General features: G+C 33.4%; 1 protein-coding gene across 2 annotated transcripts; it reads left to right on the forward strand.

Annotated features, from left to right (window-relative positions):
- Positions 1–1,418: 1,418 nt before the first annotated feature.
- LOC128987497 (low-density lipoprotein receptor-related protein 11) lies at positions 1,419–19,018 on the forward strand. 2 transcript variants are annotated; one of them, XM_054408374.1, is made up of 13 exons: positions 1,419–1,802; positions 8,981–9,150; positions 9,589–9,701; positions 10,231–10,371; positions 10,670–10,852; positions 11,677–11,813; positions 12,447–12,573; positions 12,831–12,927; positions 14,271–14,383; positions 14,714–14,859; positions 15,631–15,793; positions 16,384–16,533; positions 16,925–19,018. In XM_054408374.1, exons 1-13 carry the CDS (start codon positions 1,521–1,523, stop codon positions 17,056–17,058), a joined length of 1,956 nt encoding a protein of 651 aa, XP_054264349.1. In that variant the 5' UTR covers positions 1,419–1,520; the 3' UTR covers positions 17,059–19,018. The 2 variants fall into 2 exon arrangements, with proteins under 2 accessions (XP_054264349.1, XP_054264350.1); XM_054408375.1 differs by having other exon boundaries at positions 1,421–1,802; positions 12,831–12,885.
- The last annotated feature ends 137 nt before the right edge of the window (positions 19,019–19,155 follow it).

Here is a 19,155-nt window from a genome sequence, read left to right on the forward strand (position 1 = left end):
AAATTATTTGGAACTACTGTATAACAAATGTAAATAACTGAACAGCTATTTAACATTATTTTAAACATTTTTTCTATTAGTTCTATTATTACTTCGTATTATATGAATATTTTTTAATGGGAAAAAATACTGCAATAACTGTAAATTTGGGATTTTAATCAATAAACATTTCAAAATTTGTTTTAATATTTTAATATGTCCTACATTTATTCAGTGCATTTTTTATTCCATTAAACATGTATCTAATATAAGTTGAGAAGATAAAATAAACATAGAATGAAATTGCACGATTGGTCTTTTACAAAAATTTTCAATCAGTAAATTTTGTCCAATTTATTTTTTATTATTTTTGACAATTCACTTGTTTTAAATACAAATCCGCTATTTGTTTTTATTATTATTATTTTTTAATTGACTTTAAGTAAGGGATGTTGTGACATTTTATTCGTCAGTTCCATAATATCACTAGAATTTGTATTAATAAATAATTGAGATTGTTCCATAAACATTACATTGTAGAATAGAATTTTTATTTGTAGATAATCAAACGATAAATTAAAAGAGAGTGTTGCAATAAATCGTGTAATTTATTTATGAGTCGCCAACAATGTTTTTAAAATATTAGAATGTCGATAATGTTGTTCAATGACATTTCACTGGCGACTACCAACTTGATTGTACATCAACTTATAGTTAAGTTTTTAATGTTCGGTTAAAACTTGAAACTTAGCTAATTACATTAAAACCCTGAAAGTTTTCACTGTGGCTGACTTGTTTAAAAGACACTCAGGTCAAACTTTGATTGTATATTTTATTTAAATTTATCTTGTATTTTTTTAAGTTTATTACTCAATATTATACGTTAACGTAAATATTAAACACATAAATGTTTAATTATTTAAAATAGGTATTTGTTTTCAATTGAAAATTTTAAAAGCAACCTATGTTTATAAACCTACTTTATTGTAAAATACTGTCGAATGGACCTCCCATTATTTTTGCTTTACCCTTAAGCAATAATTTAATCCTAAATGTATTACAACATTTACCATAGTAATTTTTCTATAATCAGAGAGAACATATACAAAATTATAATTTATTTAGTACTGTTGTGGCGTTTAACGGTATTTTCGATACAACATAGTACGTGAAGTAACTAAATAAAATATAAACTTGCAAAAACTAGTTGATAAATTATAAATGCACCCTTATACTTTTCTATTTTGGTATTCAAATCATTCTAAAAAAATAAAGTAAATTAATTAACTAACAATAATCTAATTGAATGTCTTAAATTTTTTTTTGGAAACGTATTTGCTGTAAATTTTGTCTCCTGGGGTATCTCTACTAAAAGGCTCTCAACTTAGCAATTCTAAAGTCTAATAACAAATCGCATCTCTTAATATTTTCGACAATCACATTTTCACACTAAACAAGAACCCTTACAATCTCGGGGAATTCCTCCCCAGCCAGGGAAATTTCTCCCCGCCGGGAAATCCTTCCCGACAACCCTGTCTGCTATGGCCTCCTGCCTGAACATCACCATGCATCTCCCCGTGTTACTGTGTGTCCTCGGGCTCCTAGGGGGCCCGGGGGGCGTAGCCTCCCAGGAAGAACGTCGTCTCGACCTCCCGACGTGCCTCGACTCCTTCGACATCCACCAGGACAAGATCATCCGGACCCAGGACTCCCGGGCGATGGGGGCGAAGTACATCAACGAGAGGGACGTCCCTACCAGGGAGGACTGTTTGAGGCTGTGCTGCGAGACCCAGGACTGTGACGTGTTCGTGTTTGAAGAGAAGGTAGGTAACTTGTAGTGGAGCACAGCAAGGGGGTCGACCATGATATGTATTGCTATAGTCTTTATGATGGAACCTGTCTCCTGACGCTCCGTCTACCTGGGAACCCGGGACAGTCCTAGGTAGACAGGGTCAGCAGACAGCTTCCATCATACAGACTATAGATACCGAAAATACATATATATACGTCTACACTTGCAACGTATTTACCGTCTTGTCAACAGTTCAATTGTAAATATATGTTTTAAGTGTTATTAGACGTATTTTGGCATGTTCAGTAAATTTGTTAACACGGACAATACGATCAAGAAGTTATTTAAATTATAGATGTCAGGAAGAAAAGTGATAGTTGGATTTTCATAAGGTTCAGAGGTGTTTTAATCATAGAGTTCATAAAAATTCAAAGATAGTTAAATATTTGGACGAATAGGGTAATTTTCTGGTATAACTGGTGGATTGGAAAGTATGGAATGTAGAGGAAAAACTAAAGTGTGTATGATGGAACGTATCTTGTGGCCTACGGGGTTCATGAGACATCAAACCGACTAGGGATGTCGACATTTGAATGAATTGTTTGGTATAGTCCAGGATATGATCGTATAATTTGTATACATTGTGGGGGAAATAGGTGAATAGTTTTTTTTCGGAAGTGAAGAAAGAATTGCATGATGAAAAAATTAATAATTTGTGGTTAAGATAAATGTTACCTCATTTAGGAGTTTTCAACGTTTAAGAGTAGGGGAGTTGGTAAAAGATATGAAAACATGTAAAAAATTATGAGTCAGACACTTATAAATTTTTGTATTGTTGTATTATTGGTAGATTTCAGAGGTGAATGTTTGGTTGAGTTCTGCGATATTTGCGTGAAGTAAATAATAGGTAATCCCTCCACCAAACCACGATTCAATGTATGATCGTTCAATTTATGTTCTTTTTTTGTCTTATTTTTTAGCACTTGCAGTTATAACAATGATTTTACAGTTTATACACAGATTGTAAAAAATTGATAGTTTTTGCACGTGCAAATCAAAATTGAAATTTTGTACACTTACAAAATTGGTGTCATAATGGGTTTTAAATTTATATAAGACGACATCTGTCACTATGAAAATAAATGTGGTTTAAAACAAAAGTAGCTGCGAACAAGTATTCGAATTTGTAATTTATTTGTAATTTGTAATTGTAATCTAAATTTATAATTTAGATTTATGTTATAGGAAATGAGCATATTTTCTATGATCTGCGAAAATATTAATAGTTTAAAAGAACAGTGAAGTTTATGACAAAATATAGAAATCTCGTGACTATTATAAAAATTTCACCACTTTGCACGGAAAATATCATTGACTATTTCTAAAATGGTTCCAAATTTACTCATTCATTTCGATTAACTGAAATTAAATTTTTTCCCCTGCTACTTGTATAAAATTTTTTTACAAACTACCAATCAAAATGTCCATTTAATCTACGTCTCCAATATTAAAATTGACAGCATCAAGAACAAATTACATTATACCATCGAGGGCTCGACCAATTTTTTTTACTTCATTAAAAAAGTATTTTTTTTTTTACCAGACCGAAGATTCAACTAATAAATAAGGGGTTGTTTTAATGAAGGATAATTTCAGCGATTGTAACTACGAGTATCAACGAGCGGGTTGTTCATTGGGTTTGTTTGGTCGATAGATTCAGCCGAACCAACTACAGACGTTATGAGTCTCATGGTTAAACATCAAGTCCAATAAATAAACAGACCTTCCGCTCATTTTCACTCGACAATGGATAAATCCGTTAGTACTGTAGTGCATATTGTATTGGGTTTATGGTTGATTAATAAACGATTAATTTCCACTCGGTTTCTGTGAGACAATTATGTAAAGTAAAAGTTACCAGCAAGTTGGCTATTCAGGATGGAAATATATTGGATCAAACTTGCAACTACAAAAAATGTATAAATCTGGAATGTACCGCGCAATGTGATTTATTTTCTCAATTATTATTTTCAAATTGATACTTTTGAATTGATTGTACAACTTTTCTGCGTGTGTTAAAATATTTTAAAGCTTGTTTTATTATATAACCTAAATATATTTTATAATGTATTTCTATTCTAGTAGGCTATTAATTAAGATGCAATGCCTAAATATCTAAACGGAAATAGTCTTACGTTGGAGTGAACAATAGCGATCTACTACTACTACCATTAGTGGGAGCTGGACATACCAAAATATACTCTCTTCTTATATATTAAATATACAGGGTGTTTCAAAACTCTCTCGAAACTCCATGGGCATGTCCCTTAGGTAAAAACAACAACAAATATACGGTACAAACATATGCCCTATCTCGCTTCGTTTTCCGTCTGTCGGTATGTATGTATTTATTCTTTACTACTGTCCCTGTTGCTCGAATTCGAGCAATTGCTAAGTATTACAGGCGCTATTTTAAAACGAATAACAGTCATTATTTCTGATGACTTTAAAAGATTCGATTCAAAGATTATAGAAATACTCAATATGTACATAATAGATTATATCAATATCCAGGCTCTCTCACTTTTTATATTGTAACATTTACGCCAACCCAAATTCAAATTGTAAATATGTTATTTCAACCAAGTCAGTAAATGTTTGCAGCAAACTATTAAATTAGCACTTATTTACTGTTTACAATTAACATATGTTATGTTCTTCTTTAATATCTATACTATTATATAAAAATCTAATGGTGTCTGTCTGTATGTGTGTTACTAATAGGTGCAAACACTACTGAACCAACTGGGCTAAAATATAGTTACCATACCAAGGACCATTATAGGACTATTCACATTTCGATACTGACCATAGGCTTTGCCCCTTTGGCTTTAAAAGTTCTGAGGTGAAGATTTTAAAAGTAAATATTGATTGGTATCCATGGCTGAGATGAGAACACTAACAATGTTTGTTTACATTTGCTTTGACATTTAAATGTAAACAAGAAGAACTGCTAAACTGCATATTTCACAATTTCAGACAGCTGATACCAAGAAATTAAATATAATATTTTCCATAACTATGAGGTAGGTTTATTTTAATCTAACCTTTTATCATGGATTATTTATTCTAAAACTATGTCAATGATTGTATAAAAAAATTCTATAACCATTGCTGTATCAACTCCCGGTATCAACTCCGGCTCTGCTTTGGATTCTTTTAAAGCGTCTAAGTTATGAAAATAATGTTATGATATGATTTCATGGAAACAGTATGAAAATTACAATGTATAGATGTTTTATTTGAATTTGGAGGCTACTTTAAATAAATTCTAACTGCTTAACATGTGTTAGATTAACTTAACATAACTTGCACATCACATAGTTTTTTTATATATATATATTTAGGCAAATTAAGTTATTGTGTTTTACTAAACCTATGCTTAAATTAAACTAAAGAAATCAATCAACTAAATCAATAACTAAATTGTACGTCGTTGATTTTATTTTTTTTTTTATCTGTTGTATATGTGTAACTATAATTAATTATCAAATGGTAATACAAAATACTCTTATTTTATTTTAACATAGCTTTCAGTTCACATTTACTTTATTTGATAAATTTATTATTTGTGTTTTGCCACACCACTGATTAAATTAAACCAAGGAAAATATCATAAAACTAAGCAGTATACAGCGTTCTTTTGTTTCTAAAAGCAATGAAATATCTGTTACTAGGTTTACTTAATGGTAAGTGTAGAAATGTAAAGGCAATGGACGATGGAACTGATTAAAAGAACTGGTTTGTATATTAAGTAGTTTGTTGACATTTTTGTAGAGTAGAATCAGAGATGCAATGAAACATATACTGTATTTGCCGTTACATTTTTTAGTCCTGCTTTGATAATCATATTAGTTTTGTCTGCTGTCTTTAATGCTAAATTATTTGTTTGAAAATTTTTATAGTACCTATATATATAGTTTCTTTAATATTTGAAAAGACTGTATTGATAAGGCACAGCAATATTTCTAAAGTTTACAACAGCTGACTTAGTTTTGCTAATGATTTATTGTGAGTGAAGAAACTGAAGATGGAAGGATTTGTGATTTAATATAAAATAGCTTATTCCCTATATGGGAAATTCGCTAAAAGAGTGAAATAAAAAAGATGTAATTTAAATTTAATAATTAGTAGTAACTTCAAAATTGAAATTTAAAATGTCAATACAGTAATAAATAAAATGATATGTAATTAAGGGAGATGAAATGGTGGTATCCATTACTTACCACATTTAAAAGTCATAATTTAAACGTTTCTATTTCTAACGGCCACAAAAGTTGAATTTTGTTTCTAAAAGCGTTGGTGGATGTGTAACTATTATATGCAACAGATGTAAAGATTAAAATGTTTCTATTTTGTGTCCTCTTCCCGTTGCAAAGTACGGGTACAACAGCTAGTAATTATATATTATATATTACAATTAGTATACTGTATATTTAATTTCTACCACGTCAGTAAATGTTTGTAGCAATCTGTTTAGTTAGCAACTTTATTGACGGTTTACAATTAACATATGTTTTTCTTCTCACTTTTAATTGCTGACAACAGCTGGAGTTTCATTTTTTTCCAATGTTAATCTTATGGAGAAATACGAAACTTTAAAGGGCCCCAGGGCCTCACTCTCTAATTATTTATCTAAAAAGAAGGTTTCCTGCACAACTTCACGTTACGCTCTTTCCAATGGCACCAAAAACATGTCAATCGGTTCAGTAGTTTCGAAAGAGTAATTGTCACAAAAAACCTGCTTGCGTATTAAATAAGTACGAGAGGTCGTCCAGTGGTCGAAACTCGACCAAAAATATGTAATGTAAACTTACTCACTTCTCTATTTTCACCCCACACTGCAAATAAAACATGTGATTGGAGTTTCTTCCATTTGTTTTGATTTTCTGTTTATATTTCCTTGTTATTTCGTCACCAGCATGGCAACGCATAAGATCCATGTTAATTTTTTCAAATTTTTTAACTCATTTTTTGTGTTTATCTTTGAGCCTATTTAAATTTATAAAGGGATTCTGCACACCTACAGGAAAATAGCTTTCTAACGGTATGCGTAGATTTACCCCACGATGCACACAAGCTGAGAAAAAAGGTTTTAAAGAAACATGCTTGCCTATTAATATATAGATAGATAGATAGATATAACTGCCCATTACTTTGAAACCACTTGAGGTACCAACTTCAAACTTGTTACGTGTTATTCTTTTGCAAAGCATCAAGTTCCTAATTTGTATAGTTTCAAAATGGCGACCATTTTAACTTTTCAAAACTTAATCTCAAAAATCATAGTAGGATTTATAAAAGGCTACAAGTGACAAAAAGGCTGGAAATTTAATTCCCTATACAGAATGTACAATTTGTATAGGGCCATAACACAAATAAGGGAGAAATATTAAATTTTCTGAAGTTAAACCAAAAGATTTGGGCAAATTCAATAAAAATCAGGTATTACATTAATAAAAATTGAATTTTCTCCGTTAGGCTATTTGTGTTATGAACCTATACAAATTGTACATTTCTGTAAGGGGAAAAATGTCTACCATTTTTGTTCTTTGTAGCTTCTTTATATATCCTATGGTTTTTTTTTTAGTAACTAAGCTTTAAAAAATTAAAACTGTCACCATTTTGAAATTAAACAAAGTATAAACTTTGCGAAGAATTAGTTTCTATTAGTCATCATATGTACTAAGTTTAAAGTTCGCACCTTAAGTCGTTCCAAAGTTATGGGAAGCTATGTAAAAAATACATACACACAGACGGAAAACAAAGCGAGATAGGGTATATGTTTATATGACATTTTTAGTTTGACCTAAGGAACATGCCCACGGAGTTTTGGGAGAGATTTTCGAAACACCATGTATATAAATATGGATTAATATTAGTCACCAACAATTTTTCAACTTGGTTAAGCATAAACTATTAGCCAACAAAATATATTTTTATATCCCCTTCTATATCACTAATATGGTATCTATTTATTGTCGTTATCACCTTTTGAAAAGCTAAAATTAGGCTATTTTCATTCATAAATTATTTTACTTTTTTCTCATTGATTGTGTGAATAATTTTTTTAATATTTGTCATTTGTTTCTTTTATACTTGTTGTATATTTTATTGTTTTTATTTTTGTTTCTTTCATATAAGTTATTTATTTTAAATTACATTTTATGAAAATTACTTATCATGCGACATAATATAATATAACGTATTTCCATTATTTATTCACTATGTTTTATCATTTTAAAACAAGATAGTTTAAAACGAAGCTCTTGACTGGACGTAAAATCAATACTAACTGTTAAGTGGCTCAAAGAACTGTCTAGACTTTGTTGTGGCTGTTTTGGCGAGCTTCCAACACAAAATTGTTGAACAAATCTTTTCATTTTCATTCAGTTGGATACAATGAACTACGACAACAAAAGAGATGTTATTGAAATTAACAGTAAACTTACTGATTTCCATCAATATCGATGTTGGTAGCTCCAAACCACATTTAAGCTCTTGTCCTAGTGATTTTACTTTCTTTCCCTGTTCATACAGTATATGAGAAAGTATTGTTTTTGATCTTCAAGTTTGAGTTTTGTGTGGAAATATCTGTTTTGGGTAAATACTGGAAATACCTGAACCTAAAAAGTGGTTTACGAAGTTATGTCTGCAATAACTCATGTGTGGACGTGGACAGATCTACAGACCACACCTGTGGTCCAATTTTGATGAAGTTCGGTATTTAGGTACCCATGTGTATTCAGATTCAGGCGTTTTTGTCATTTTTTTGAAATTTTTGTTTTTAATAAAGATTTTTCCTTAAAACTCCAAAAATAGTCAAACTGAAAGACAATAATGAATAAGACAAACTGAATGATATTATTGATCAATTTAACTCAAATGGCTTGCCGTGTATTTTCTGCCTTTAATTTCCGAAGTTGCTATCTGTTCCGTAGTGAGACTCTTCAAGACCAACTAAATAGCATTATCATTGATAAATTCAACTCCATTATTGGTTCACCATGTTTTTTCGTTCTTTAACTATAGAAGTTTTTATCTGTTCCATAGCGAGACTCTGTAGTCACCAATGACGTCATAACTGATACACTGAACACAAACGTTTAGTTCACCGTGTAGTTTCACATGTACAACTGTTTGTTCCAGACGCCAGGGAGTTGCTACCTGTTCCAGTGCGGGACCCCGGAAGACTTCAAATGCAAGTTTACTAAACATCACAACTACACTTCTGCCGTCCTCGTCATGAACCGCCATCTTACTGAACTGGAGAGTCAAATCAAGCATACCCAACACGAGCACGAACTGGCTAAATTGAGGTAGGCCTACTCTGTCTCATGTAACACTTATTAAAAAACCATTAAAAATATATATAAAATAATAATAATAATAATTATTATTATTTTTTGTGAAATTCGATTCGCATTTGTCTTAAATATTTTATATAGAAGTAAATTGTTATAGACATGGCCTTCTCTAATACAAGGCTGTGGCAAGATTCACTACAAAAACTAACAAACACCTAAAAGATTATAAAAAGTTATCTCTCGCTTTTGAAAACTTGAGTAAGCAAAAGACAACATATAGATGTTTTATCTGGTCTTCATTCGGATTTAACTTTAAGCTCTCGAGTTCAGAAAACGTTTGCCTTCTTAGATATTTAAAAATGATATGCTAACAGTTACACAACACGCTTTTATATTGTGGTTTTATGAGATTTTGTGCATGGTTGCATTTTTTTATTTTGTTGATTGCAGAAAGCCCGAGTTGGAACCGGTAAGCTCAACATTGTCAGAAATACCAACCACAACTGCGCCTGGCAACAAGGAAGTGGCTGCAGTTGTGCCAACTGTGGCAGAGTTTGCACAGAGTAAGTTACCCTAGGTTTTTCATATATATTAAAAGTTATAACTTTTTTTCGGGAAAAATGTATACAGTAAAGAAGTAAGTCTATATGAGTACTAATCAGGTCCTAAACTCAATTTTGTTTAAAAAAACAAATCACTTTACAAACTCTGCTCTTAACAATAACAAAATGAGAACGAACATTTTCAATTCCATTAGAGCCCCAAGTATACACACGGACAATCCTATTTATCATTATTTCATATTTGGTTGAAATAAGTCTTATTTGCATTCTCACCTTGTAGTAGTGATTTAGAGATGGGGAGCAAGCTGGTCTGGTGGTAGAGAACGGGCCTTTGGTACTCAAGGTCCTGCGTTCAATTTTTAACCCCGCAGATCAGATCGCAAAAGGCTTTTAGCTTTGGCTCTTCCCGCCTGGCCAGAGGTTATGTGTAAACGATTCCGGGCTGGAGCCTAGGGTCCAAGGGCAGGATTAGGCTAGGATACAACAAGTATATATAGTGCCATAAGATATTCACAGAACCTTGTTGTAGGAAGCCGCTGCAGCAGGTACCAGTTTGAATGCCACGGATCGGGAGAGTGCATCGCTATCTACAACGCTTGCGATGGCATACCTCAATGTGCGGACGGTAGTGATGAAGCACCTGAGCTTGGCTGCCCTGCACAGGCACAGCGTAAGTCATTGAAATTAGACAAAACCTTCTCAAACCTTTAGTGGAGATATATAGCATCATCCATCACAAATAGTTTTTACATCCATAAAACATTTGAGAGAGAAGATCTAGGTTATAAAAGTACCCCTTAGTCATGTACATGCATTAATTATTTTATATCAGTTGCAATTCTAACAAAGAAAATGATTTTTACGATGACAAAAAGGAAATATAATTATAAAGTTGTTAAACTGTTGAATACCATTTCATAATACAGTGTCAGTAAAAACCTTTTTGTGAAACTCACAATTTGTTCCAGCTTCAACAGCAGCCCCTGTAGTCAAGCCAGAAATAGCAGCAGCTAGCAGCAATGTCCAGCAGACAGCTGTAGCTCCTAGCAGCAACCAGCAGATCTACAGACCAAGCATCCAGACAGCAGCACAGAACATGCCAGTGCTCTCCAAGCAGTTCAAATCAAACCAGTGGACTCCTCAAATGTTTGGTACAACAATTTCCTTTTCTGTTCTAATTTCCCATTCAGTGTCCTTCAACAGCTTTCTTCGTTTCAGAAGAGAAACATTTTCCACACATTTAGCCAGAGCCACTATAGTAAATGGTGCCCCACCATTACTACAAAACCCACTACTATAGTAGTACTGTAGTGGTAACTGAGGTCAACGTGCCGTTGGGCTCAGATCTAGTGCGCAAGAGGTTTTAGGATTGTTTGGGGGCGCAAAAAATCCCTGGCTTGAGGATGGCCCAAATATCTCACGGACCTATCGCGTGCCACATGCATATGGCTATAAAATCCTTTTCGCTGCCTCTGTATAGGTTTTTTTTTCTAATTCATAAATCTGCCCTTCAACAAATTTTTCAGTGTTTAAATATGTGGCACAAGAATCTTCAAATATCTTTGACTCGGACACATTGAATACTGCAGTGGATTTGATCTCCATGAGCAGTTGTTGGCCTAGTACAACTAAGTTCTATCTAAATTAGTAAATTAGTTTAGTAAATTAGTGCTAGCTAAGTACACCAAATTCATGACCACAAATGTTGTGTCTTCACGTCCTAGTTGGTGCCGACACAACATGTCCACAACCAGTCTTACTACACAGGCTCACCACTTTCTTTGCTTTGTTTTTTGTGGAAGGACAGATGTAAATTTGTAAAAGAGGTCGCCAACCTGAAAAAATACAAGAATATCAGTCAATTGCTTCAAGAAACTATTGCACACAGACTAGGAAGAAACTATTAGATCAAAGTCAAGATGAGTGTTGCTCTAACTTCCAACGATTGACTCAACACAAAAACTATGTCCCTCAGAGAACCAACACATGGGAAGTGCTGCAGCTGGGGGAAGATACGCAGGTCTGCAGCTAGAACAACAACCACAACCGCAGACTCAACTGCAGCAACAACCTGCGGAATATCCGCAGCCACCTCCCGAACTGGTCAATCAAGTATGTTGTTTATTTTTACGATTTGCGATGTAATATTTGTATAGCTCATGTAGAAAAATTGTTTAAAAAGGGTTCTAAATAACGATTCTAATGTGTATTTAGCCTCATGACTTTAACTAATTCTAGTTTCTGTAATAAACTACAAAGATTATAAAAGACTTCACACCAATCTTGCAATAGGGTACTGTAACTGTTTTGATTTTCATTTATTTATTTTGATGCTTACCTTTGATGCTCATTCTATGAAACAAGGGTGCAATCTGTAAACTGAAGATTTTGCTCTATTATTCCAAATACGATGTAGCCAGTATTGAATTTGTTCTGAAGCTTCAACCAATAAAACATTTCCTTGTTTTACACATGAACAACAGAGCAGGTTGTATTGACATGGAAGATGACATTAAAGATGGAAGATGAAAACTTGCAGGGATGTATAAAAATAGTATTCCACTGAATGTGGATTATTCATTGTGTGCACCTCTAGATGATTCATTAATTAAAAAATTTGAAAATTTGTGCTGATCCCTTCGAGTTTTATTGTATCAATCTCCTCTTATCCTTCGATCAGTACACAGCTAACATATTTTGCAGATGTAATTAAGTGAATATTAAAAATTGATTGTCCTACTACAGGCCAAACAGTACGGCCGGGAGGGAGAGGGAGGTATCTACCATCCTCCAAATGACGTAGCCGTTCAGTGGCCTCCGACCAACTACCAACAGGAACAACAAATGTTGGCTTACAGGACCGCAAACAGTGGTAAGTTACCATACAACCTGCACATCACTCGTCAACATATACTAAAAAAAATCAAACGATGAATTATTGCAGAATATTACAGCATGTGTTTTTTGTCCAGTTCACAAGATTTTCCTCCCATAATTCTACCTCTCACAATTCATTTCCCCACAGTTCCACTTCCTTTAGTCCAGATCACAGGGTTTTCCTCCCATTTTATCCTTCTCACAATTCTAAACACCATTATCTTTCTACTCATAGTTTCGCTCATGTTGCAGGTGGAGGCAGCCAGATCTTCTCACACAAAGGAGGGTTAATGTCTCAGCCAGAAAGGTACAAACCTCCCCATCACAAGGTGGGGGTGGAGGGGGGAGGGTGAGAAACAAATTTGGCTAACCTTGGCTTGCCCTTGGTAGATGAAGAGAAACTCATAAGGCTTCATACCTCGAAATCGGAACTTTTTTTAAGTTGCTGTTCAAAATGTTATAACTAAAATTATTTCATAGCTTTGGGTTTGTTTTGCTCCAAAATTGTTTAGGAAGAGGTTAAAATTTTTCATAAAAAATTGAGGTACTTTTCAAAAAAGTTTTTTTTTTTATTAGCGTGGCAGGTTTATGGGTCATGTACATTTTTTTTAATGTAGTAAACAGTCATATCTAATCATATCAACTCTTGATTCAAGAGAACTGTGTTAAAAGGCGAAGATTTTAAGGATTAGTACATAAGGGTGAAATAATAGTGTCAAAATATAAATGTATTTGTAAAATTAGTTGTGTAAAAGATGCATGTTAAATTTGTCATTAAATAGGTAATTTCTACTCATGTATACTTTGATTACTGTCGTGAAGACGATCTACAATCCATATCTATTATAGATTATGGTTATTTTCTGTTCAAGCTATAAAACACTACTTGAAAATCTCGAAGAAAATCTTTTTTCATTATGCTTATGAGTTTCTCTGTTAGTGGCTTTTAGGTACTAGACCTGTATTGTCGTATATAGGGTGATGTTTGGAAGTACAAAATGTAGAAAAAAGTGTTATGTTTTACTTCAAATGGTTTACAATATATATATTATTTGTTATGTTTTAGTATGCAGCTAGAAAACACTAGTTTTATTTCTTAAGAAAAGCCCTTTTAATTTCAGTAACAATGTAAGAAAATAGTTCTATAATACTGGTATGCATCTGACATTATTTTAGGACATTTACTTTTAAAATATTTTATTTGGTGCTTCACAGAGAAGTAAGGTACAGAGGAAACAGTCTATGGTACACCTTAGTGGTGTCTAGCACTAGTCCCTGGTGTCTAGTCTAGGGTAAAGTCCAACATTTTCACTTCTCGCAACCCCCCTCACACTCCTTTTCCCTCTCCCCTCAACATACAACATTCACAGCTTCATGCTAGAGCTGAAAGTGCACGGTTGTCCTATAAGCTCTTACTTCACTGTGTCTATGCTAATACACATTGATGAAGGTCAATTATTTACCTATTTTTCATTACATAATCATATCACCCACATCAATTAAAACGAGTATAAAAAAAAATGATCGAAATTAGACACATTACGGTATGTTTGGGATGTATGAGACTGGGTAGTTATCTGGTAAAAGGCAGTATAAATATTCATTATTCAATCAGTAATTTTACAAATTCAATATTCCAAGTCTGTCCTTTTTTACAATTACTTGTACCAATTATGGTTTTCCATGTTGTAGCATGAACCCCCAGTATGAGCAGATTCAACCCGAATTTGCCAGATACAACGGATATTATGAGACCCCATACCACAAGCAACAACAGGGCCCCAACAACTGGCATAAACCTCATGGTAAGTCTTGTTTAAACATTCCCCTCCCATCATTATAAACATTAAAAAACACTTAGCAGATATATGCCAAATTTAAAGCTATTAAGTAGTTCTGAAATGATTATTTTACCTTAAGGATATTTTTTACCTATGAATTTTGCATTTCCATTCCAAGTACAAATACAATTAGTAAAATAAACTTACAGGTTTGCTGCTAAGGAAGGTAATAAAGTGTGTGTTCACGGTGAAATGTTATTAGCTTAATAGTACAAATCTCAAAGCTTAAATCTACATTATTATTTCTGTGTTGGAACCAAACTGGAATATTCAACTCTATCCTACGTTTTGTAGGAGCTAGTTTGGAGGAAGCAGCCAATGTTCCCGCGGCTCCTAACAATCTGGACTACTACTACGAAGAGAACTTTCGGACCAGACTACAACCTCAAATGATCACTCAGAGACTCAACGCTCCAGCAAACGTGCCTGAACCAGTCAAGGTGATGATCGGAATGTTGATTGGGAGTTAAACATGAGAATATGTTCAAAGGTTCTATAAGACTATAAATAATGTTGGAAAGTTGGAATGCCTAAACATGGCTAAAAGAAACACCCCTCATTTCACTAATTTTTCAACAGTTTATCTACAATATTAAATTTATAATTTTTTTAAAGAGGTTTAATTTTCCCATCCACAGAGGCCTGTGTGTGAAACGTATCCAGCAAAGCAAGGGGTGAGCCGATACAGTACAAGGGTAAACTGTACTGATAAAAAGTAGTGGCATGTACCAAAATCAGAACCCACAACATCGCTGCCTTGGCCTCAAAGTCTGTGGTGCTAGGTACCGTTTGAGCCACTAGTCAATATTGCTCAATGGTATGGTAATGGATGCTGATGAAATTTTAAACAATTTTGCTTCTCACAATTAGCAACACGCCTCAAAATATGGTCAAAACTTCCACTTGTAAAAAAAACTGTTGACGCAACTTTTTATTTTGTTTATACAGGAAAATCAATGCTTATTGAATGAAATTACCTATAGCACAAGATATATACACACCAAGCAAATTTAAGTTTTTTTACTCTATTTAGTAACTATGGAATCAGGTAAAATGAAATTTACCCTTGGATCAACACCCAATATTAATTTAACCCTCAAAGACAATAGTTTAACCACATAGCACAGTGCATAACCATTCAATCGGGTCAGACTTCTTTTTGCTCACTTTACCAATCTAATTTTATTTTAAACTTCTATTGTTTTTTTCAGTTGCAGTTCAAGCCGGTAGCACAAAAAGGCGAAGCTGAGATAGAAAACCAAGGAGCTCTGCTAGAAACTGAAACAGACAACAAGTCACCCAACTCTAACACTTCGGTGAAGAAAGCTGCGGCTCATCACCCTTCGAACAACACGACCACGGAAAAACCTAAAGGTTATAAATATGGCTGGAACACAGAGACGTAAGGCACAGAGGAAACATTTAATGGTGCACTTAAGTGGTGTCTAGCACTATTTGCTGGTGTCTACAGCCCCACGTCCTCATGTACTACAACATTCACAGTGGAGAAAGACCCTGTGTGCCCTGTGCGATGGGAATTTCCGCACAGGGCTCGCCGCCCAGGGTGTTTCTTGCTCGTCACAAGTATATTTCCGTCATGCACATCGTACTAAAGCTGAAAGACCACAGTCTTCCGATTACCAAGTTTCCTCTATACATTGCTTCTCTGTAAAATCAGTTTTAAGAATGCTTGTTATTTCGAGAAACATTCTTATTTCTAAAGCAGACACCCTATAACAAAACGATTAGAATGCAAATAAAAAGTTATTAGAATATTTGGTTTCACATACAAAATTATCGAGATTTAGAATATCTAAAATTTATAATGGTCCATACCATCCATATCAAGACGTAATTCGTAAAAATCTTCAAATAAGGTTTTAATCAGCTGTAAAACATATTTTGCGCCCAATTTCGTTCTAAAAATATTAACTTGTTTAGAAAAACATTTTTTGACTTTCCAGAAAGCCATCATCATCCGGAACGCCACCACAATGCTCACCGTAAAGTTGAGACTCTTAGTGCGGAACTGTCGTTGTCTGAGAACTCGTTTGAGTCTGAACTTGACGGAACTAACGTGAATCCTCGAGGTGCTATCCTCTCTTTGACCATGGGTATGTAACTTGAATTTTGTTCAACTTAGATTTGTTATACAATTTTCTTAATAATACAACACAATTAAAGTTTTGTTAATTTATATAGTTTTTATATTTGCAATTGTAGAGTGTTTGGAGACACCCTGTATGTAGTCCGTAATACACATGTACACAGATGGTAGATATACGTTATGGTAGTATGGGATAAAGCAAGGGCTGTTCCACCGACTACCACTGTATGCCACTTCATTGAAATAATTCTTCTTTCCAACCCAGCCGTTTTATTACAATTATTTAACTTAGACACTAATCAAGAAAAATGATTCCATAGTTAATTGCAAATTGGTAAACTTATGTATAGTGTATTATACATGGTAATTACATTTCACTAAATCTTGACACTTTGCAGGTTTGTGCGTGACGGGCATCATGTTGGTACTCGTCGGTTGTCGCATGCGAATGGTCCGACGCAGAATGAGGCGAGGTTCCAAGTCTCCTTACGCTCATGACGCAGACTTCCTCGTTAACGGAATGTACTTGTAAACTACCGTGTTCATATTTTCTACTGTACAGATATTTGTAAGAATGTTCTGTTAGTCTACCGCTTGTGCTTGTGGAGTCATTCCAGCTGAGACATGCAAAGAACGTTTCTTGTCTTCCAACTGTCCTTGAGAAATTAACGTGTGGAATAATTTCTCTAGTCGAGGGGAGTTTATGCACCTTTTTGAAAGAGAAAAATCAATGGGTGAAGTAACTTTTTTAAACTGTAAGTTACTGAACATTTTGAAATAGTAATTACTAATTACCGATGAATTGTTAAAAATCATTCTAAACTAGTTTTGTTTAAAAACTGTCAAACTAAAATTTATTCATTTTAGTGCTAAATGCTAAGTTGGGATATTTAACCAAAGATACAAGTGTCATCAAGAAAACTTGAAGTTGTTAAGAGTCAGTTATAATAAATAAAATCAATATCCACCACCATCATCATAATAATAAGAAAGATACCGCTACATCAATTACTCATTATTAATGTGACAAAATATATCTAAGATATTTTATTTTCAAGTGTATTTTGAGAGAAATAAACATTTTTATGCTCAAAAAAGTTGCAAGGCATGTAACTTAAGAAAACAAATAAAATAAGTACCAGCAGTATATCTCGTTACTCATATTATCTAAGCACTTCAATCCATGAAGTCGCGATTTAGAATCATGACAAATTACCGACTTTTCCAAGTGGTGATGCCTCAACCCCTAGGTTTAACTTTGTTAAAAGCAATCCCGGGTTAGAGTCTAGTCTCGTAGGATAAAAAAATGACTCATTTCTAATTTCTGTACATCTAAAATTTTCTCGGCTAAATCATAATAAAAAATTTGATCCCCATTAACATATCATTCTCAGCTCGAAGGATTCATAAATATATGCCTACTGCTACCCTAAAATGAGCAGACATTTGTACATACTCAATTTCACACTGGTAAATAAAAATGTTGACTGTCATAAGGCTGGAACATTTATACCAGGTAAGTGTCCTAGTCATAGGCAGCTATCTTGTAACTGTATGTATGTTTGTATTAAACTTACTGTATAAATTATAAATTCATATTTAAGTGTACGAAGTGTATAGGTTTTTCACTAGTTTAATATCGCTAGCTAAGTAATTAATTTTGTTATGCCATTTTGGTGTTTGTTAATTTTCAAGAAAGCTGGTCAAGTTTATTGAAGTTAGTCTGTGAAGTGATTTTGCAATTGTAATTGGGTAACTGATGTATTTTGATTTAGGTAATGTGACTGCAAAATTTTAAATGCTTAGAAATAAATTAGATCAAGTTTTAAACCAATAGTAAACATAGCTTCTTGCAGATTTTGGGGAAAATGTATCACATTGTTATAATCAACAATAGTAGGTATTTCACATTTAAACAGTAAAATATTATTAACATTTCAATTATACACTGTTAAAAAAGTTTTAAAAAGAATTTCCCTTGAGATTAAAACTTAGATAAAACCAGTCCCAAGTTACTAAGTGCCTAAATAGACCCTAATTACACTGATTTGATAGTTTTAAAAAGGAAATATTCCATACAAATAAATTAGGTCATGCAAAACTTAATAATACAGTTTTAATACATGATAATTCCTTTACTCTCGTTAAACTATTTAATTTTAGAAAGCTAGATATGTTACTGATATTTATATTGTTTTTTATAGTCTATTGCTCTACTTGTTTCAATTTCTACCAACCAATAAAACAAATTACCAGTTAAATTATACATATTGCAGTTTTACAATTTTAATAATGCGCTTTTTGTTTTGCATCCCATGGATCTAAAAGAGCACTGAATAGTCGTAGAGTTAGATTTAACGTTATGGTGTGAACATACGTGTGACATTGTATGGTGAGGTATGGCCAATGGTTATCATGGAAAAGAATTCTATTTTATAAAAGATCAACTGTACCTTGCCTGTCTATGAGAACAATAAATATCTGTTATTGAACTTTGGTGTTGTTTATTCCTGGATGATCGATAGAGATCACATAGAAGGGAAGAGGTAGCTCTAGTCGCTGCCAAGGGCAAAGTCCAACACGGCCACTTCTCCTAACCTCACTTGCGCCATAGTTAAAACCATAGACA

Source organism: Macrosteles quadrilineatus, unplaced genomic scaffold (assembly GCF_028750875.1).
Source record: "Macrosteles quadrilineatus isolate MER2022 unplaced genomic scaffold, UCM_ALF_1.0 Scaffold_2__2_contigs__length_208266976, whole genome shotgun sequence".
NCBI classification, from domain to species: domain Eukaryota; kingdom Metazoa; phylum Arthropoda; class Insecta; order Hemiptera; family Cicadellidae; genus Macrosteles; species Macrosteles quadrilineatus.

Excerpts from the sequence above, each read along its gene's own strand:
- LOC128987497 (XM_054408374.1), top strand. The coding sequence starts at position 1,521 with ATGGCCTCCTGCCTGAACATCACCATGCATCTCCCCGTGTTACTGTGT. Across the intron at positions 10,372-10,669 it reads CTGCCCTGCACAGGCACAGC|CTTCAACAGCAGCCCCTGTA; the intron begins GTAAGTCATTGA and ends AATTTGTTCCAG. Across the intron at positions 16,534-16,924 it reads TATCCTCTCTTTGACCATGG|GTTTGTGCGTGACGGGCATC; the intron begins GTATGTAACTTG and ends GACACTTTGCAG.